This window comes from Acanthochromis polyacanthus, chromosome 5, assembly GCF_021347895.1.
Source record: "Acanthochromis polyacanthus isolate Apoly-LR-REF ecotype Palm Island chromosome 5, KAUST_Apoly_ChrSc, whole genome shotgun sequence".
NCBI classification, from domain to species: domain Eukaryota; kingdom Metazoa; phylum Chordata; class Actinopteri; family Pomacentridae; genus Acanthochromis; species Acanthochromis polyacanthus.
Genome location: NC_067117.1, coordinates 33,318,966 through 33,341,793, shown reverse-complemented (window position 1 = coordinate 33,341,793; position 22,828 = coordinate 33,318,966). Strand labels below are relative to the sequence as shown.

General features: G+C 38.1%; 1 protein-coding gene across 1 annotated transcript; it reads left to right on the top strand.

Annotated features, from left to right (window-relative positions):
• Positions 1-244: 244 nt before the first annotated feature.
• cept1b (choline/ethanolamine phosphotransferase 1b) lies at positions 245-21,826 on the top strand. The gene is given in 10 exon segments (XM_051948144.1): positions 245-356; positions 359-524; positions 2,441-2,615; positions 5,059-5,206; positions 5,289-5,430; positions 9,452-9,536; positions 9,837-9,968; positions 11,691-11,849; positions 14,047-14,172; positions 16,175-21,826. Coding segments are annotated over 10 exon segments (1,278 nt in total). The 5' UTR covers positions 245-334; the 3' UTR covers positions 16,298-21,826.
• Positions 21,827-22,828: the final 1,002 nt, after the last annotated feature.

Below are 22,828 nucleotides of genomic sequence, written 5' to 3'. Positions count from 1 at the left end.
TCAAACATCTTAACTAGTCATCGGTGAAATACAACAAGGACAGATTTAGCAGCTGCACAGCTTATTTCTCTCCTCAAATGTTTTCAGAAATACTATTTGTTGAAGTGTTTTCGAAATAAAAGAAAAAGTTTGTGGCCGAGCCGCCATGTTATATTGTTGTGAGTTTTTTTTTTTTGTTTCGTCGTTGTGATGTTTTACTGTCGTGATGTTTTCCTGTTGTGTCATTGTGTTGTCTCTCTCCAGGAACCCTCCAGCCCCTCTGTGGATCTGTGGCCCTCATCAGGACAGTGGCAGAGGCAGAGCTGTCGGGGACCGGACCAGGCAGCAGGGCTCCATGAGCGCCACGGGGCAGCAGCAAGGGGGGGTCTGCGTTCCCGCCGAGGTCTTGGCCGGGACAAGGACCCTGGGCAGGGCATGGGTATGGAGGCAACCTGCTGGCTGGCCCCCGGAGTGCTGCGTAGGCTGATCGAGCTGCCCTCACCCCCTCTGTCTCGACACCAGCTCAAGAGACTGGAGGAGCACAGGTACTTAGAACAGACTTTACCTGGATGTATGAATGAGACAGTAGAGGGACGAGGTTATTTATTCCTCTCAAACGTTTCCTCACTGCAGCTCTGTGGAAACAGAACAGCCATGAAGGAGGAGAGAGAACTCAAAAACGTCTTCTGTACAGAATAACACAGTCTGAATGACACTAATTATAAAAAAGGGAAGTTTTAATCTTTGATTGTTTATTTTACAAGAATTTTAAAGACCTGGAATCAACATTTCCAGCATTTTTTTTAGGTGCAAACGGGCCAGGTGTTACCAAAACTGGTCAAAATAGTGACTCTGTATAGCTGAAATATTTAGATTCTTCCATTTTAGTTCCTTTCCTTTATTGTCTTTCATCCGTTTTGTAAAAACTGCAGTTCAGAGAAAAAAGATCCTGAATTTTGGTTGGTTACAGCTGAGCCACTGACGGCTTCCTGGTTGTTTCCTAGAGCTCTGGATTTTTTTTTTCTTACAGAATTTTGTTTGAGCAAATGTTTTATTTCTGGTTGGTTTTCATTTGAGACATGTAGAATAAAGTGAACGTGGTAAAATATCACAATTTTAAGCTCAGATAAGAGCATAGATGAGAGTTTTTGTTGATCGCAGCTGAATCATTAATGTCTTCTTGGTTGTTCCGAGGTGCTCAAATTTTTATTTTTTTTTACCAAATCCATTTAGAGCAAAGGTTTATTTTTTGACCATATTTTAAATGATTGGGTTATGTTAATTTTGTTGTTTCTTAGTACAAAACAGTGTTACTTTTAAACTGACAACTCAAAAAGAAAAGGATGGTTTTACCTTGCTGGCATGTTTCGACTGCATCTGCATTGAGGACACGTTAGACGACGCTCTGAAGAGACTGCAGATGCAGTCCAAACATGTAAAACCATCCTTTCCTTATTGAGTTGTCTGTTTAAAAGTAACACTGTCATATTTTAAATGAAACATGTAGAATAAAGGGATTTTGATGTAATATGTTATAAGGTTAGATCTTTAATTTCTCCGGCAACCCAATGAGTATTTCAAGTGCGGTTGGAAAGTTGAGAATCTGGCAGCTCCTTCTGTTTTTACAAATTCTGGTCTGACTAAATCGCATTTTTTTCCTAATATAACATCTCTTTCAAACCTTCTGGTGGAGTTCAGGTTAAGATGAAATTTGTTATGAAAGTTAAAATTAAAATTGAAGCTCCTGCAATTTTACAATCTCACTTTCTCCTCTGTTTCCAGTATAAAAACAAATATTTGTTTTTACTGTAATGAAAGGCAAGGTTAGTTTATTTTGTATAACACAATTCATATGCAAAGCAATTCAAGGTGCTTTACAATCGCAAAGAAATACATTAAGAACAAGAAAAGCATTCAGAGAGTGCAAGGCTGCTCAGTCGTATCATTTCCCACAGAGAAGTCTACAGTAGTGGGTTTGTAGTAGGATCACAATCGTGTGATTATTGGCAGGCAGCTGATGTAATGTTCACTTGTCGTGGTTACAGTGATGACGTCCCGCTATCTCGAAATGATACAGAAATCTTCAACAAATGCGTGGATCCAGACTGTAAGCTGCATCACTGCCAAAATCTAATCACTTGGTCTTTGTGTCATTTCTGACCTTCCCTGAAAATTTCATCTAAATACGTTAGTCCGATTTTGAGTAATGTTGCAGACAGACAGACAGACAGACAAACGTTGGCTAATCGTTACACATCTCCACTGCCTCCGAAAATGATATAAAGGTAGACATAGATCTTTAGAAAAATAGACTCAAGATCATAAACGTGCATTAAAAGACAAGAAAATAGATCGAACATCTAAGAGAAAGCTGCAGGAAGCGGTGCTGTTGTGATGGTGGGTCGTCATCATGATTAGAAGGTGAACCTCCACAGGACCTCATCTCTCCGTCGTCCTGCAGGTACAGCAGCGCTGGACGTTCCCTGCTGGAGCCTCTGATGCAGCGTTACTGGGAGTGGCTGGTGGGCAGAGTCCCGGCCTGGATCGCCCCCAACCTCATCACCATCATCGGCCTGGCCACCAACGTCTTCACCACCCTCGTCCTCGTCTATTACTGTCCAACTGCCACTGAGCAGGTGAGTCATTATGGAACCTTATCACACAAATATACTGTTTTAAATCATTCTTTTACTCCACCTGTTTGTAATTTGACAGTTTTTTTACTCAACTGTTGTATAATAACTGTATTACATGTGTAATATCTACAGTAGTCACCGTTTCTTCTAGTGTTGAGAACAGCTGGAATAAAGTTGGACAAGTTGATTAAATCAGTCCTTTTTTTGCACCACAGACTGGTTTCAAGCAAGACACTTTTCTACAGACCAGTCATTCCACACATAACAAATAACTGTGTGTTTTTTAAAATTTAAAAAAATGTGTCCTAAGTAAATTTAATTTGTTTTTATTGCTGAATATGTATCTGCGCTCTCTGGAGATGTTTTTCTGTGAATTTTGGCCGGGACGATCTAATCATTTTTCAAAATAAAACACCACGAAGAGACTCTACCGGAAACAAAATAACAAAACAAAACATTTCTATTCCTTCTATGGGGCCCAGTGGTTGGGGACAACTGAACTACAAAATTTTTCATTTTCTGTTAAATAAATAATTAGAGAAATTCGACTTTGTCTGAAATGTGACAGGCGCAAAAGAACATCCAGAATCTGCTGTTTGGAGGGTTACTAGTAAATATAGCTGTCAGATAAAGGAGGGGAATTGAAAGAACAATGTTTTCCTCTGAAAGGAAGTCGAGTGGAAGGAGAATGTAGCAGAACTGTATTTAAAAGCCTCAAATTGATACTTAATTATGGTTAAGTACTGTACTTAACAGAAGGTGTTCGGTAGTTTTCCACTACTGTCGGTAGTGTGTATGGAACAAGAGCAGAAATTCAACACAATTCATGAATGAAAACACTCTTAGTAGCATTTCACAACTCTGCTAGTCTGTGGAATTTATCAAAGACAAAAATAAACATGGAAAAGTGTTGAATTTCCATTTACAGTGAAGTAGAACATGAGCCCCTCAGAAAACGGGGAAGTTTTTACAAAAATAAGGTCAAATATACGTATAAAACAGGAGGATGCTGGGTTTCTGCATGAGAAATGATTTGATTTATTCAAAGGCGCCACCTAAAATGTTGAGTTCTCCATATTTCCTCACTGACTTCTTCTGTTTCTATGGAGTTTTTGGGTTTTTCTGTCTCTGAGATTTGTGCTGCCCACCACCAACAGTGGAGCGGCTGAAATTTTCAGATGGAAACACTTCACACAACCTCCTGGTCCTCTGGACGGTCCACATACCTACACGTCAGCCATCTTCTTTGAAATACTTTCAGCTTGAGAAACTTGAGAAAACACAGAACTCTCAGGGCCCTGAATAAACCTCAGGATCTAATGTGTGCGGTTTTTGTTTTCTGTTATTATTAGAGCGGACAAGATTGATTTCCACTATCGAGGACGATGAGTCGGTTGTTAGGTGGGGGTGGGGGTGGGGTTACATTCACTTCATTATAGCACCTGTTTTTAGCTGGTGTAAGCCATGTGGTTGTTGCGTTGTTGGGTCGGTGTTTTTCGGCTCCAGTCGTTGGTCAGCTGCAGTCATTCTAGCAGCAACTCGATTCAGACTTTTATTAAACTTTTTCCTCCATAAGAGTTTCTTCCAAAATTTTTCAATGATCTCAGAACAAAGCATCTGTTAGCTTCTTTCCTGCCCTCTGTGCTTTCATATGCTATATTTTAATATTTATTTAACAGATTGAAAAGGCATTAACGCAGAACACAAAAAAGACTAAAGGTAGTTCAGAAAGCACAGAGCATTGTGGGGGGTTTAGCTAACAACAGGCACCATGACGATGACTTCTCTGGTGGTTTATGACCTTCAGACAGAGTTCCTCTCTTGCATACGGCTGTAAAAGGACATGGAATGAAGTCCACTGAGTTCATCAGCTGTTACTGATTATTGATTAAGATGACTTCCAGTAATCAGTTCAGAAATGTGTTCAAAATTTGCTTTAATAATATCGTCTGACAAACTCTCTAAACACAGGAGTTTAAAGACCATAGCTGTAGTGATGATTCAGTTTTATTTACAGAGACTTTAAAACTGCTGCCAAAGTCAGAGAACAATCACACAATAAGGAGAAAATGAGTTCATTTACTTCGAAAGGTCCTTATTTTTGAAAGAGAGGCATTTTTTTCAAAGAAAATAACATTCAATGAATCAGGAATCCAGTCTGGACACTGTTAATGTGGAAAATGACTATTGTAGCTGGAAATGGCTGATTTTTAATGAATGTCTCCATAGGGGTACAGAGGAACATTTCCAGCAACCATCACTCCTGTGTTCTAATGCTACATTGTGTTAGCTAATGGTGTTGAAAGGCTAACTGATGATTAGAAAACCCTTGTTCAGTGATGTTAGCACTTGAATGAAAGTGAGTTTTCATGGAAAACATAAAATTGTCTGGGTGACCCCAAACTTTTGAACAGTGGTGTAAATCTGTATGTTGTTGTTTCAGGCTCCTCTGTGGGCGTACCTGTTGTGTGCGGTGGGTCTGTTCATCTACCAGTCATTGGACGCCATCGATGGGAAGCAGGCCAGACGCACCAATAGCAGCTCTCCGCTGGGCGAACTGTTCGACCACGGCTGTGACTCCCTCTCCACCGGTCAGTTGGTTTCCTGTGCCTCTCCCCTGCCGTGACTCTGCAGCCTGTTGTCATGACGACGTTGTTCTGTTTGTGTCTGCAGTGTTTGTGGTGTTGGGAACCAGTATAGCAGTGCAGCTGGGAACCAACCCAGACTGGATGTTCTTCTGCTGCTTTGCCGGGATGTTCATGTTCTACTGCGCCCACTGGCAGACATACGTGTCGGGAACGCTGCGCTTTGGCATGTGAGTCGACAAAAGCTGCTTGTTTTCTTATTTTATGCTGTTGACAGGAATTTCCAGACATTGTGTCTCATGTTTCTCATTTCTTTGTACACCTGAATGTTTCAGCACAGTCCTTATTAGGACATTAGAACATGTTTCCTTTGTCACGCTAAAGATAATAATCCAAATACCGATTGGATGCACTTTTATCTCACTGTTGTCTGAAGACAGAATAATTTAACCCTCTGAACCCCAAACATTTTCTGGGTATTTTGATCTTCTGTCACATCTTTCTTCACTGGGGGTTCATTTTTCACTGTAGGATTAATTCCTGAACCTCTATGGAAACAGAACAACCACAAAGAAGTTAAGAAAATTCAGAAATGTCTTCTGTGCAGTGAGACACAGAGTGACAGAAATCATAACAAAAGAAAAGTAGAATTTCTTGAGTAGTTTCTTTTACAAAAATTGAAAAAAAAAAACTGAAATCAACGCCTTTATTCCAAGTGACCACAGATGTTACCGAACTGGATAAAAATATGAAGTATATTTAACCATTTACATTTTTAATTTGTTTCCATACTTGTCTCTTCTGAAATCCAAATGATTTCTGTCACATTTTTGATCACTGTGGTTCATTTTTTTCTTTAATCTAAAGTCCTGAACCTCTGTGGAAACAAAACAACCATGAAGAAGGAGAAAGAACTCAGAAATGTCTTCTGAATGACATCAATTATAGAAAAAAACAACAACTTGAAATTCCCTGATCAACAAACTTACAAAAATTAGAGAAAGCTAATCAACATTCTGAACATTTTTTAAAATAGTCTGGGTCTAGTTAAGTTTTCTGACAGACGAGGAGTTCAAGGACTTTCAGGAATTTTAACATCCAACGAGAACGAGTCTCTCTGTTTTCACAGTTTCTGGATGTGATCAAGGTGTAATTTTGGCCATTTTGTAAAGATAACATGATGGTTTGGGGTTCAGAGGGTTAAATTAAGCAGAAGAAAGTCAGCTTTATGTCCACCTGATGAGATTCAACAGCCAAACATTCACAGCTAAATGTTGTTTTCTTAGATTATCTTTGTTTTTGTGTGTTTTAATGTGATTATTTCCAACCAGACTGATTTGGTTAAAGCAGTTCTGCATGCAGAATAAATGCAGCGTAGTGTTAACCACATACTGCCTCAGTTCTTTTTCTGAAGTTTGAAAGTTAAAAAATGTCTTTAAGCTTCAAAATAAATCCATGAAAACTGGATTAACCCTAACAAATATTATCTATTTATTTGTTTGTTCTGCTCACCTTTATTTCCAGTTGGACAGCTGCTTCTATTTGAGGATCGATGTTTCTTCATGGTGCATGAATTTGTAATTCCAATATTACTCTAAAAAGCTAACACCTGCTACTGAGGTAGAAGAAAGCGTGAGAATAGTGGAGTGCTGAAAGGAAAGTGCTGTTTATGTGAATATTTAATCTGCTGGATAAAGTGTGGAGAGTATCAGGCGTCCGGGAACAGGTTTTATCAGGCACCTGTTGACTTCAGTAGAGAGAAGAAAGAGAAGTTATCAGAGTGGCTGAACTAGTTGCAGTCTTTTGTTTGTCCTTTCACTAGACGGCAGCAGGTACATGTCCAGGCCTGCGGGAATAAATGTGGATGTGTTCTGTGTGTAGATTTGACATAACAGAGGTGCAGCTCTGTCTAGCAGGACTGCAGATGCTCACAGCCACTGTGGGTCCCGGTCTGTGGAACGTGATGGTAAAACCTCGTGGCTGCTGCCTGCATGACTCGCTGCCGTCGGCTTCCACAACCAGCGCTGACCTGCATGCAATAAAACGCAGAAATTCAGTTTTTACAGTCGGTTCTGCTTAAAGGTGCAGCCAGTAAAAATGTGGCTCCTGAACCCCGGTGTCGTCCTGTGGGTCAAATTGTCCCGTTTTAACATTTGAGAATGTGGAAGAAAAATCTTTTCACAGTAAAACATTTTGGAGAAATTTTTGAACATTTTTTGTGAAATTAAAAGGAATGTTAAAAAAATGTTTCTTTTACAACATTCACACACAAAAAAGTGAATCTTCTTAAAGAAAAATATCAGACGTTTTGCTGATATATCTGTAAATACTTTAGATATTTTTAGGATTTTTTTGGAAGCTTTTTATTCATTTTTGGAAAATATTTACAAGAATATTCTTGCAAATTTTTTAAAATTATTTTTTACATATAATTTTCCAGGGAAGCTTTTAAGGAATTATTGGAATTTTCTTCCTGAAGATTTTGCAAATTTTCAGAAATTTGGGGATTTTTTTTGCTGAATATTTGGATTTTTTTTTCAGACAAAGAAACAATATTTTTGGTACCTGTAAACGAAGACAATAGGAGGGTTAAAGACATCATCTGAATGTGATCCCCAGATAAAGCTCAAAAGTTTAGTCACTTAGAAATGTCCTTATTTTTGAAAGAAAATCTTTTTTTTCATTGAAGATAACATTAAATTAATCAGAAATCCAGTCTAGACGCTGTTAATGTGGTAAATGACTATGGCACTTTTCCCAATATTCTTCCAATCATTGATTATGCTTTATTGGAAGCAGTGATTTGTCAAGTTACACAAAACAGAAAAGACACAAATGGTTCAGAGTGTGTTCAGTAGTAAATCCCTTCATGGCACGTAGTCATGCCAGAAACTTTGGTCAAAAATTGCTTGAGAACTCAGAGGCCTTCATTTTCTGGTTGCTTCTTGCTTGTCCATTTTGGTCTCATAAATATTAGTCATAAATCAGCAAAAAGGCACATACACAAATGTTACTGCACAGGCCAGCGACCAAAATTCATATTTATTTGTCCAAAGGAAGCAGTGGAACCAACCAGCTGTGTTAGATTTAAACAGCTCAATCCTCACCAGAAACCTGCTATTCCACAGGGTCACCAAAACAAACACTGGATGTACTGTTTGGGGACAATCTGTCAAAGTTTCTCTGATTTAGAACAAGAAGAACAGGTAAAACAAGACGGCCCTCTTGTACCACATGTAGCTGGAGTGTCTCAGAATTTTAGAAGAATTTTCTCCAAACATCCTTTAGCACTCTAAAGATGCAAGCTGGTTCACACTGAGGATAAAACCTCAAAGACACAAGCTAATCAGTGTTGAATCTGCAGTCAAACGCAGCGAGGAGTTCACAGACCTGTATATAGAAGAAAATAAACAACTCTAACACAAGATGGCAGCTCCTCAGGACAAAACTCAGCAGCTTGCCTTCATCTAGAAAATCAAAGACACTCCTTTGACGGCAGCATTGTTTGTGTTCTAGCTAAAGAAGGCAGATGGTTTGAGAGAGGCTTGAAAGAATCTGTATGTTTTTGTAGGGTAACCGCATTAATCCTCATAATAATGCAGCCTTATTTATTATTATTTATTTATGTATGTATTATTCTGTGATTTCTAACCCCGTAGGGTCTTGGCTGTAATATTACATGAGTTTGGTTGTTGTCTAAACTCCTAACATGTGTTATAGTCCGGTAAAATAGCACTTTAAAATCATTTTGCAGGGTTTGACTCAGATAAACATGCACCATATTTAACTCTACAGGGCCTTAACACCAACATTTAAACTTATCTGGTTAATTCATGACGCCACTGATAATCTTTCTTTCTGGAAAACACTTTGATGCCGCCGCTGTCATTTTAAATGCTCTGTATAAAAACACTGACGTGACCTAAATGCATCGACAATAGATCCCAAACTGAAGCATTAATAAACAATATTAACTGAAAAAAAAAATCCCCAAATCCTCTCCTGTTCAGCAGATGACTCACTCGACCGTCAAACCTTTAGAAACCCAGAGATGACGGCTGTCGTTTGGATTTCAGAGCCAGTAAAATGTTGCTGATCGCACCTTTACTGCAGCTGCTCCCGTCCACTCTTTGGCCTCCAGATGTTGCTCAGAAGCAGCGGTGTGTTGTGGAGGACGGCTGCAGGACGAGACTGTGCTGCTCGACGTCACTAATCCTCACTTTAAACTCTCTGCTTTCTCCTCCCACTCAGCATTGATGTGACTGAGGTGCAAATCTTCATTATAATCATGTATTTGCTGGCCGCCGTGGGAGGATCTGCTTTTTGGCAGTCACTGGTAATTCTGATCGCTTCTAATTCCTACAGATTCAAATCAGTGACAATGATGCCATAATTATGTAACAGTAATGTTTTTCTTGGTGAGTTCAGTGTAATTTTAATGCTGCTCTAACAGTCGTGTTTTACTGTGATGGTTAGAAGTAATACAAAAAGCTCTGAGCGCTTGTCGCCTTTCCTAACATTACTCATGGTGCTTTCATAGTTCATATACAGTAAAGACTCACACAGAAACTTACAGCAGCATGATTTAATGTGTGTTTTATTACCATCTTCACTGTGTTAATGTCTTGATTCCCAGATTCCGATCCTAAATATCCAGATGAAAATGGTTCCTGCCATCTGCACGTTTTTAGGAGCCATCTTCTCCTGCACCAATTACTTCAGAGTTATTTTTACAGGAGGTGTGGGCAAAAACGGATCCACAATAGCGGTAAGTCTGGAAGCTTTGGTGCTTCTGTTGATTTGTTTGTGGTGTAAGAACAAAATATCGGAGGTGTGTGCACAGACGGTTTTATTTACGTAGCGCAGATTCACAACATATGTCACCCCACAGCTCTTAGCATAGTAAGGTACACAGGTTATGAATTATAAACAACAGAAAACCCAAGAATCTAAAGTTGCCTGTGAGCGACGGTGGGAAGGAATGAAAAAAAACTAGAACAGAAAGGAGGAAACGAAACCTCCGGCAGAACCAGGCTCAGGGAAGGAAGCCATCAGCTTTAACTGGTTGGGATGAGAGGGGTTAGAAAATGAACCAAACAGCAGAGAGCTACCGGGAAGATGGTGAAATTTGCCAGTTGTAAAAAATGTCATAAAATTTCCAGCACAGTGAGAGTGTTTTGTGGACGTCCACATGTAGACCAAATTTTTGTTCTTGCATAGCAATGCTTGAAAAATGTTGAAGGTCATCTACTGCTCATTTATAAAAAGGAATATACATGAATGAAATACAAAAAAGTCCTTCTAGTGGATGGAAAAATAGAAAAGAAAGTAGCGTCCACAGGAAGTACACAGTTAATCAAAAAGTTCCAGGACTGTGCCATTTACGAAAAAAAAAATTCCCGATTTAAATTTAACCTCCATTCATTGAAATGTCTCCTTGTGCAGTGATGCTCTGCTCCCAGAGCTCCTGCAGCACTTTATCTCTCCCTGGAAGTCCTTTTTTGTCAACACATTACGCTCCATCAGTGACATTGAATCTCCTAAACAAGGCGTGGAGATTTTTTTTAAGAAATCAGGAATCTGCTGTGACGTGTAAAAAGACGTCCTTCAAGTGGATGGAAAGTAGAAAGGAAAGTAGCTTAAAAATTACGTGTCCACAAGGTGTACGAAGGTTGATCAAAAAGTTCCAGGACTGTGCCATTTTTAAAAAACAAAAACAAAATATTCCTGATTTAAATTTAATCTCCATTGGGGTGAAGTGTCTCCTGGTGCAGTGATGCTCTGCTCCCAGAGCTCCTGCAACTCTTCAACTTTCCCTGGATGTCCTTTCTTGTGAAGATGTTAAACTCCATCAGTGACAAGCTGAATCTTCTAAAGTGTATCCAAACGGCAACCATTCAGTTGAAAATTTATTTTATTTTCACAAGAAGAGAAAGTTTTGAAAATTGACAAATCTGCTGTGACGTGTAAAAAGAAGTTCTTCAAGTGGACAGAGAGTAGAAAAGAAAGTAGCATGAGAATTACGTGTCTGCAGGCTGTACGATAGTTGATCAAAAAGTTCCAGGACTGTGCTCTTTTTAAAAAACAAAAGCAAAAATCCTGATTTATATTTAACCTCCATTCAGGTGAAGTGTCTCCTGGTGCAGTGATGCTCTGCTCCCAGAGCTCCTGCAACACAGGAAGTTTGTTTTCTCACTGTCAAAGTTTGGGAAAAAATCACAAATCTTCTGAGACATGTTTGCCATAAATAGTCCGAGGAATTTCCTTCTCATTTTCACATTTTATTAGTTGTAGTTACTTAATTGTAATTTTAGTTTCCTAGACTTATACAAACTGAAATCCCACGCACTGTCTAACTTGCAGTTTTTTGTTGGATGTGCTCTTCCCTCTCACTCAAGCTAATTTTACTCTCCTAATTTTATGTCTAACATAATGTGTTCAAATTAAAGTACAAGCTTCATCAGACGTTGTGTTTCTCACGTGTCTTCAGGGAACCAGCGTCCTCTCTCCAGTCCTACACATTGGCTCCGTCATCATTTTGGCCATGATGATTTACAAGAAGTCCGCTGTGCAGCTCTTTGAGAAACATCCGTGTCTTTACATCCTGGCGTTCGGCTTCGTCTCGGCCAAAATCACCAATAAATTAGTTGTAAGTCGGACTCACCTCTTTGTTTTTGTGATTCCTTCTGCAGATGTTGGTCTCCTAAATGCTCAGAAAGTAAAATTGAAAAGTTAAAGGAACTTTTTTGACGTTTTTCATTCCAACGCAGAGCAAGTCCAGCATGAATTTAGCTGTTTGACCCTCTGAACTGAGGAGTCTCTGAGCTTTTTCTGTTCCTGTCACATTTTTGCGCACTTTGAATTCATTTCTCATTGCAATATAAAGCCCTGAACCTCTATGGAAACAGAACAACATTGAGTATAGGAGAGAGAAATGGCACTCAGTGCAGCTAGAAATCATTTAAAATTACATATATTTTAATGTCTTTATTCACAGCTTCACAGTTTGAGATTTCACAGAATCTGGTGTCAGCATTTTATTTTTGGTGATTTTTAAAAAAAAATTGAGACATGCAGATTAAACGATTTTTAATCAAATACCCCAATTTCAAGCTTATATTTGGTTAATTTTCCCGAACTAACAGCATAGTTTTTTGTTTTTTTATAAGATGCAAAGTGAACCATAGCCCATGAGGAATGATAAAAATCAAAATCTAGCATAGGCAACTATGCACTATGAAAGATATTTCCATGGCCTAATCTGTGGTTACCGATGAGTCATTCGAGGACTGCCAGGCGGTTCAGAATCAAATTTTTTTTTCTGTTTTGCCAAATTCTTGCTGTGATAAATGGTGTAATTTTGGCTATTTTATTTTATTTCAAACCTGCTTGCTGTGTTTTTTTGTTTTTTTTGTTTTTTTTTGCTCTGCTTCTGGGTGAAATGCTTCACAGTATAATCTTGAACAGACAAAGATAAAATATTATGCATTTTTAAAGTTAGTGCAATTAGTATGGTTTCATTTACAAGTAAAACAAGAGTTCCTGATTGAGGATTTATAAAACCATGGTTCTAGATCAGGGGAGTCAAATCATTTTAGTTCAGGTTCCACATTCAGCCCAATTTGATCTCAAGTGACCAGTAAAATCACAGCATAATAACCAGAACTCCAAATGTTTCCTTTGTTTTACTGCAAAAAAAAGGACATTCTGAAAATGGTCCCATTTAAGGAATTATCTTTTTATAAAACATTATGAACAACCTTAAATTTCTTAAAAATAAACTCAATTTCAACAATATTATGCCTCAGTTCATCATTTAAACATTAAAAATGTATAGATCACAGTGTCTACAGAAGAACAAAACATTTAGTCATGGTTATCTCAAACTGACAAAACTCTGACAAAGAAACAACCAAAAATGAGAGACAAAACAAAAAAATTTAGACAAGTGACACGAACAAAACAAACCCCAAAAATTAGACAAAAAAGTTAGGTGACGAAACAATGGACAAATGAGAAAAACAAGAAGATAAAAAGAAAAGAAACAAAGTGATAAAAAAGGAGACAACACAAGTGAGACAAAAAGGAAACCATACGACAAAACATGAGACAGGCGACAAAAGTCAGACAGAAAAGACGAAAACGAGACAAAATATTATAAAAATGCGACACAACATGACACAAGAACAAAGAGCAATGTAGTATTTAATTTTCTGATCAAAACAACTTGTCATGGTCTAGAAATTATTTTAAATGTATAATTTTACAAATTTAGAATCTGCAGTTAATGTCTTCTGTGGAATTTTTACACTTTGAGGGCCGGATTGGACCCTCTGGAGGACCAGTTTTGGCCCGCGGACCACATGTTTGGCACCCCTGTTCTAGAGTCGACAGAATTAACAGGACTAATCGTTTGCTCTAAGTCCACCTGGTTTGCCTTTTTAGTTTTGCAGTTTTAAGCTCAACAATATGTTCCTGTTTGTAGCAGTGAGTTCTCATGATTTAGATTAGAATTAATTTTATTGTTTCCATCACGAGTTACTTTGTTGAGCTCGTAAACAATTCAACATAACAACAAAAAATGTAATTAAAGAGTCAGAGATGATAATTTTCAAATAACATGGGTGTTAAAGAGAAGCTAAAAGCTAACTGTCAGACATTAAGACACCAGAAATACTGTTGAATCTCTCAGGTTTAAGATGACTGACACAGTTGGGAAGATCTAACCAACTGTGTCGGCCATCTTAAACCTGACATTCTGGAGAAGCCGATGCTCTGCAGAGGTTGTTGCACACAGAAGTTTAAATGTTTAAAAGTTTAAAGTTATTTGTTCTTTCCATCCTCAGGTAGCACATATGACAAAAAGTGAGATGCATCTCCACGATTTAGCCTTCCTGGGACCAGGACTCCTGTTCCTGGATCAGTATTTCAATAGTTTTATCGACGAGTACCTGGTGCTCTGGATTGCACTGGTGAGTATGCAGGATTCTGTAGATGGATCACGGATGTTCTCCTGGTATTTTGACTCATCAGAGTCAGAAACGTACAGGTGGAACTAAAAATACTGATGATGATCCAGAGTTTGGTGACTTTAGTGTCCAGTGTTGATAATTTTAACTGAACCTTTCCGGCTGTGACGAGTCAAAATGTCCCATGAACGTCAGATGGTTGCGTTTAATCAGCGATGTTGGTGTTTATTTAGTAATGAGCTCTTTTCATAAATTATTTTCAAGTATCACACCAGAAAAAAAGTTCATTATAGCTGCAAAATTCAAAAAGACGTCTCTAATTTTGCTATCTTGAGGTGTTTTTTTAAATAAAGACTCCGTGTACTACATGGATAATGGAACAAGGTTTTCTGAATAGGTTCTGAAATGTTCTAAGTTTATCTGCAGCAGTTTCTAAACATCATCTTCAACGTCTGATTCCAGCCAACACTAAGCAATAATTCTAACTTTCCAGATTAAATTAATTCCTGGAGACTTCTCTCCATTTTTCTCTGTAGTTGAACAAAAATTCTGTCAGTTTTTTCTTTTTCTAGCAGTTTGCAAACAACCGCTTTTGTTTCCAGCTTCTTCTACTCTGTTTATTCTGGTTGTGTAGCCTACAGCGCCACCTAGCAGCAGAGTTTATTTAAGCCAAACTCACATTTTCTTCTTTGATTATTTTGCATCATTTTTGTCTCAAATTTGCTGGATAATTATATGGAAATGCTTGTTGTTTATTGTTTGTGTTGTATGGAAGCCCATTATCACCATGAGCAGAAATTACTTTAAATGTTACCAAAGACAACAATTTAAACCATATAGTACTTAAAAATGGTAAATTATGGGATGCAAAGCCAGAATGATGAGAAATTAAAGTTGAGAAAGAAACTCTCCATTATTACACTGAGTCAGAATAATGATGTTAACCCTCTGAACTCCAAGTAGTTTGTGGATTTTTTTTGCTCCTTTTCTTCACTGTGGGTTCATTTTTTATTTTAATCTGAAGTCTGAAACCTCTATAAAAACAGAGCAACCATGAAAAAGGAGAGAGAACTCAGAAATGTCTGCAGTGTGACAGTTAAAATGACAGAAATAGTTGAAGAAGTGGAGTTTCTTTTACTCTGTGCTTTACAAAAGTTAATAAAACCTTAAATCAGTGTGTCCAACAGATACTACTAATTCTAGAAATAAAAAATGGTGACTCTACATGCTATAAATACTGCACTATTTGCATTTTTACTTTCTTTTTGTACTTGTCTCGTCTCTGCTCTGTCAAACCACTGCCTGCAGTTCAGCTGGAAACCCTCAGATTTTTTTTACATGGCTGTTGATTGTAGCTGAGTCAGTCATGGCTTCATGGTTACACCGAGTAGCTCAGAATTTAACATTTTTTACAGAATCTAGTCAGAAAAAATGGTTAAGTTTTGGTGAATTTTTAAAAAGAGAAATTAACAGTAAAATAATTTTGATAAAATGTCACAATTTTAAGATCAGATTTGGTTAAATTTTCTGACAGTGATTTTAGGAAAGTTGAAAATCTGATCATTTTCTCTTTTTTTTAAAATAGTTTTTGACTCAGCTAAATGGTGTAATTTTGGTGATTTTAAAAATCTAACATGCTTGATGGGTTCAGAGGGTTAAGTCAAACATGTGATTTTGTAAATCTGAACATGCAAATACAGTCAAAAGTTTCTCATTCAGTGATTTTTATTTATTTGCATTATTTTCTACATGGCAGATTAATACTGAAGATTAATACTTTTTTTAACACATAGTTCCATATGTGTTCTTGTATAGTTTTGATGTCTTCAGTGTTAATCTACAATGTGTAAAATAATTAAATAAAAGCTATTGAGTGAGTCAAAAGTGATGAATTGTTGTAATAAAGCATTAAGTTCTCTCCTGCTTTCCCTCCCTCGGCTGTAATGGGCTTCCACTCCTGTTTTCCTGCCTGTAATAAGTGACGGTGTTTCTTTCTCTCCTGCAGATCATTTCCTTGTTTGACTTGGTGCGTTACTGTGTCAGTGTTTGCAACCAGATTGCCTGCCATCTTCACATTTTTGTTTTCAAAATCAAGCCTTGTTCAGTGCTCAGTTCTGCTGCTCACTGAGGACACGCTGGCCATTACTGACTCTGTCCCGCCCCGATAGTCGCACTCATCTTTTCTTCCCTGTTTTCCACGTAGAGATGCAGGGGGTGACGTGGTGTAAAGTATGTGCTTCTGCCAACTGAATGTGAGGACAAATAATATATATTAAGATACTGGAATATTACTGTCATTGTTTCTTTTTCACCAGTGCAGAGTTGAATTTGTACCAGTTTCATCTTCTGCCCCAGTAATAAGAAATCTCCTTCTGACAAACTGACGGTTCCACAGAGCAGATGTTTCAGGTGCTACTCGCTGAGTTCAAGGAGAGAAACTTACGTGTGTTTTAACTGTTCATGTGCAAGAAAATGTATAGGTATGACTCTTTGCTTTTCATGATTATAATTTTTGTAATATTTGCGTAACTTTACCTTTTTGCTATTGTAAATACCAAACTGTTGCAGTGTCTGTGCTTCTTTTAAGTTAAAAACAAATCCTGCTTTGACACATTTATAAACCCTTCCTTCATGTATTTTAAAGCGGCCTCATCCTCTGCGCGTCATGAAAACTGTGCCGCTGTTTCACGGCAGCAAGACGATGTTCTGGAGGAAAAGCTTAACGTCGACTTCACGTCCTCGAAGTGCAAACTTGCAAAAATAGTCACTGCCAGTGTTTTCTTGGTTACATTTGCACATTTGGTCAAGTTCAGGCGGGACTTTTGTGTTTGTTTATTGTCCTATTACTGGCTTATATGTTATATGTCCATGGTATTCGATTTTCTCTCTCTGACTGATGTTTGTAGCTCTGCAGGTGTTAATCAAAGGTCCAAACGTTACTGACTGGACTTCTGATCTCAACAGAGAACTCAGCTGCTCAGGGTTTCTCACATTTTGCAGCTGATCAGAGCAAAGATCAAGACGTTTTATAGTGGAGATGCACAATGTGGCGGCTTTCATTCAGTACTATCAGGTTTCAGATCACTCCTCCAGCTGTTACTCTGCTCTTCCGCACTCCTCATCCATTTACTTGATTTCATATTTCAGTAGTGTCAATAAATCCCATGAAAAGACCAAAACCAGTGTGTTAGTCCACTGGTATGTTTGTTACTACTGAAGATAAAACCTGTAAAAACAGCTTGCAGTTTATGGTTTAATCAGTCAGTCATGTCCTCAAATGGGTCATACTTGTGTGTTTTAGCAAACAAAACAGAAGAAATGGTGCGTTTGTGCTCTAGTATTCCAATCAAATGTTTCTCTCTTGATCCTGTCAGTCCTTTACCCACACTTCACGTGTTAAAGTTTATAAAATCACTCCAGTGTTTATGCTTGACAACTGAATAGATCTGCATTAAGAAAAATGCTGCATTTCTGCGTCAAAGTTGTTTGCTCTATAGATGTTCAGGAACCTTGTTGTACAGCTCCACTGTCTAAAATGTAGTGTGGAATGAGGAAGATAAACTGTCACTCCACCAGCTCCAATAGATGGTGAAGACCTAAGTTCTCCACCTGCATGTCAGTAAATGTAGTCTTGATCAGCTGTAGTACCTGGTTGTTTCACCAGGTGGAGCCTCTTACTGTTTAATACTGTAGAGACCAGAGGAGGCGTCGCTGAGACTACGGGCAGCAAATGTTGGCAAGCAGAGAGCATTGTGGGGGTTTAGATGGCAATAGGCACCATGACAAAGACCTCTGTGACATTTAATGACCTCAGACAGAGCTGATGTGTTTAAGACAAACTCGGATCAACAAGGATGGAGTTTTTGTATGAAAGTCATACAAAACAGAACTCTGACTCAAACATCAAAATCAGCACAAGACAAATATTCACTGTACTCAACTTGTGTTATTGATGAATACAGTGTTGATGAATATTGCTACTGATTGTCGTTGAAGAAAATTGTACAAAATCTGCACTCATGGCAAGAAATTGTGTTCTCCTTTTACAGCACCTGTACGATAACAAACATAAAGAATCGGGCTGAGGTTTGTGCTAATCAGCTAAGAAAATGCGTTGAGTGTGGTCTTTCTGTGTGGAACATCCTGTGATTTACAGGATCAGAGTGGGGGGGGTTTTGGATGGAAAATGCGGTTTTCAGTATCGTACAACAGTAAGAGGCTCCACCTGGTGGAACAACCAGGTAGTGCAGCTGATTTACAACACATTTACTGACAGGCACGACCTGCTTCTATTCTGACTCAGTGGATGTAGACTGCATGTATAAACCGGCCACTGGTTGTTCATTTTCATTGCATTTGTTACCATATTAAAATGCATTTCTTATAATATATTTCATCTCCCTGCTGCCAATGTTCCACCAAAACAAATATTATTTTAAGAAACACCAAAGCTGCATCCTTTGCTTAGCTCCTCCCATGACAGCTGTGATTGTTCTGAACAAATACAAAGTGTTCAGTGTTTTTTCCTTCTATAGCAGAATGATAAGCTGCAGTCAGACCATTCTATACGACTGAGTGGTCTGACCAGGCGACTGATTCTGCCTTATTGGTTAATTTGTGTTTAATTAGTTATTTGTCGCCGTTTGCTGAATAACTCACAAGTGGCTAAGCTTTTTTTAACCAAAACAATACAATTGATTGACAAATGAAAATATTTTGTCTGAGTCAAGAAAGAAAAATCTTTTCATGCTGAGTTTCTCCTTCTGTACAGTGTAGTTTTTACCGATAACTAAACCACAGAGGAATGAAATCTATCCGGCTCTGAAACACAGATTTGAACTGTGGATGTTTGGGGTTTTTTTCATGGGATTTATTGAAGATACAGAATCATCAAACATTATTTAAAATGAACAACGTGTGTTGCAGCTTCCCTGTTAAAGTGTTAAAATCTGGTCGGCGTTATTTTTCCTCCATAACGTGGTCACGTGGCGACTGAGCAGGAGATGAGGTCACACGATGACGTCACGGTTTTTACGGTGGTGACTGATGAGAATCAGTTCAAACTTAATAAAAGTCTGTTTATTTGAAGTGTGGCTGCCGCTCGCTCTGCCTCCACCTCTGATACTGTTACAGCAGCTCCACGTTTGTCCTCAACAGATGACCGTAGTTTTTTTTTCTTTGCTTTTGCATATTGTGCCTGTTTTATTTATGTTTTCTCCACCTGCTGACTCTGTTACTGTTGCTGCCTCTGCGCTTTGTTTAAAATGATCTACGATGCCAAATGTCCACTGTAGTGAGAGTCATTCATGAACAGGGTCCTAAGTGCAACGCGATGAGTTCAGGTTCAGTTATCTGGATAGAAAAAAGGTTGTTGCTAGAGGTACGGACCCGTACCCGTAGCCTGTGGCCTACAGATACGGCACTTTCCATTTGCCAATCAGATACACGAGATCTGGTCACGTGACTCCCGGTAGACGCTAGCGGTACGGACCTGTAGCATCGGTACTACAGGTACGGACCCTAAACCTAACCCTAATCTTAACCTTTGCTTACCTTTCAACAGTTTGCAGTGGTTAGCAGCTTCTTGACTCGCGAGACTCGCGTACGGGTCCGTATCTGTCTGGAAAATGGAAAGTGCCGTATCTGTAGCCCACAGGCTACGGGTACGGGTCCGTATCTGTAGACACTACCTAGAAAAAAGACTGTTGGCCAAACAAAGACTTCCACACACTGGTGTTAAAGGGCAGCTTCACCCAAATCATAGAAAAGTTCATCCTCTAATGACTGAAGATGGAATATTAAGGGTTATTCCTCTGAACTCCAGACAGTTTCTACACATTTTTCTTCACTGTTGGTTCATTTTTCGCTGCACTATAAAGTCCTGATCCTCTATGGAAACACAACAACCCTGAAGAAGGAGAGAAAACTCAGAAATGTATTCTGAGTTTAACACAGAATGACAGAAACCAGACAACTAAAAAAATTCTGATCATTTAATTTACAAAAATCAAAACAACGTGGGATAAACACATGTAGCATTTGGTCTATTGGTGCCACCAACACTGGAAAACAAATGGAGGCTCCACAGACTGTAGAGCAGTAAGACACTGCCTGCAGCTCAGCCAAGTCAGTAATTCCTCAATAGCTGCACTGAGGAGCTCAGAATTTAATAGTTTTTACAGAATCTGGTTTAAAAACAATTGATTTTTGATTTCCCCCCCCCCCAATGATACATGTAGAATAAAATGATTTTAATATAAATTATCATGTTTTCAGGCTTAGGTTTAGTTAAGTTTTATGAAATGAAACCAAAATCACACGAGTAGTTTAAGGACTAGTCTGAAAGTTGGAAAAACTGATGATTCTTTCAGTTTTTGCAGTTTCTGGCTGATTAATGGTGGGATATTGGTGCCATCATGTTTTGGAGTTCAGAGATTTATTATAGTGGATCACTGATGAGAATTACGTGATCATTCTGAGCAAAAAGCTGTACTTAAAATAAACAAGGACAAAAGTCAAAATGAGAATCAAGAGGTGCATTTTGGAAACTTTAAGTGTAATCTCATAGTTGCAGGAAGAAAAAATCGAATGTCTAGACCTTTTCAGGGAATGTAATTGAAAATACTCTGAAAATAAATTCACAATTTTGCAAAATTAGTGTGACATGTCAAGAATTAAGTCCAAGTAGTTTGAGAAAATGAGGCAAAGTGTTGCAAAAGGAAGCTATATTTCCAAAAGTCCCAATTTACAGGAAATTTTGCAATGCTGGGAGAGCAAAATTGTCAATATCAGAATAAAATGAGAACTGTTGCAATATTTTGAGAATATATTGATGGAGAAACGATGAAAAGAGATGCTGCTACGAGGTAGAAAATATAATATTCAGATGATAAAGACGTGTTTTAAAGAGTAGAAAAATTTGCTTTTACAAAATAAGCTGCAATATGAGAATAAAGGTGTAATTTTACAAGAGAATGGCTGTAATATTATGGGAATAAAGAATAAAATGATTGTTAATAACAGATGAGAGTACTATGAGGCAAACATTTCAGCATTTTAGCCATTTCAGTTTAGTCCAGAATATTAAGAAAAATTTGATATTTTCAAGATTTTCTTTCTTTTTGTGAGAAAAAATATTTTATGAAGACAAAGCTGTGATTTTAAAAGAGAAATAGTTGTTTCTTTCTGATTATTGCTCAAAATCTGTAAACTAACTAAATTCTTTGCATTTTATTTTGCTTAAATGCGGACAGGAAACACTAAAACCTGATTAACGTGGAGTTTTCTTGTGATTTGGGTGAACGGAGCCTTTACATGAACACGTTTTGCAGGCAGTGAACAGATCAGTGTTGACTCTCAGTCCCAGAATGTCACATAGGTTTTTTTTGTTTGTTTATTTTTACAGTGTTTTAGGAGGAAATGAAAATGCATGTGTAGTTTCTGCTGAGAGTCTTTGTCCAGCCTCTGGTCGTCTGGTTCCTGCTAAAGAGTTTGCCTTAAACACTGTTTCTGCTGAGGTTTGTGTTGTGTTGGCCGGACGCCACGCTCAGGTATCTCACCGTCACAGTGTGTTCTTGTGGACGAGTGCAGGAAACGAGACGCCTGACAATCTCTCCTCCACCTACCAATGCAAATAAATGTCATACTCTCACCTGGACGCAGCTTCCTGCTTGTGTTTTACTGGATGGACTCGGCTGCTGCAGGACTGAAGCATCTTTTAGCACCGAGAGCCGTGAGTTGTGAAGGACCAAATGGTTTTATCTTTATGATTGATTGATTTCTGTATTTTTGTGTCATGCACACAACCCTCACAGTGAAACATCCAAAACACATTATCCTGCTGCTCACTTGTCAAACTAAACATGCTGCCTTTTATCCCAGGACTGGCAAAGAAATTCTGCCATGAAAAAGGTTCCTCTTCTAAAACACAACTCAAGTTTTTCATGGTCATCCAACCAAAAGAAATCAAAATAAATAGAGGACATCTTACTGAAAAGTACCTCTCTAAAATCTTCGTATACATAAAACATAAAATGAACCTCATTGTAAACTTCACCTAAATCACACAACAAACACAGTCTGTCTTTCTGTGGAGCAGCATTAAACCTCCCAGTCTCCAAAGCTGATGTAACTGGGCACACTGGGATCTCTGTGTTTAAATTCTACTTCATATAAGGTTCCACGCTCTATCTATCCTTTGTTGGACAGTAAATTCGTAATGTTAGTTTATACCAAATATCAACAGACCATTTTTCTCTAAACCTAATAAACATATTACTCATCTCCTGAACATCACACAGTAACCCATTATGATAAATAAATGAACTGTTCAAATAAAAATAAAGATTTTAGCTCATTAGCCCATACCTTTATCATTTTTTAATTACAGGGACACTGCAAAAAGGCTGAAAAAAAAACATGTTTCAATGAAAAAAATAGACTAGAATGAGAATAAAGTCTGAATTTTTGCTACAGACTTTAAATTTCTAAGAATTAACTCCTAGTAGTTTGAGAAAATCATCAGAATTTTTCTTACTACATTTTTTAATGTTTATTGCCATAACAGAAAGAGCAGAGTCAGCAGCAGGGACAAGGATGTAGGGTCTTTACAGGTAAGGAGAGATTATAACTTCCTGGAAATAAGATATCTATTGCAGGG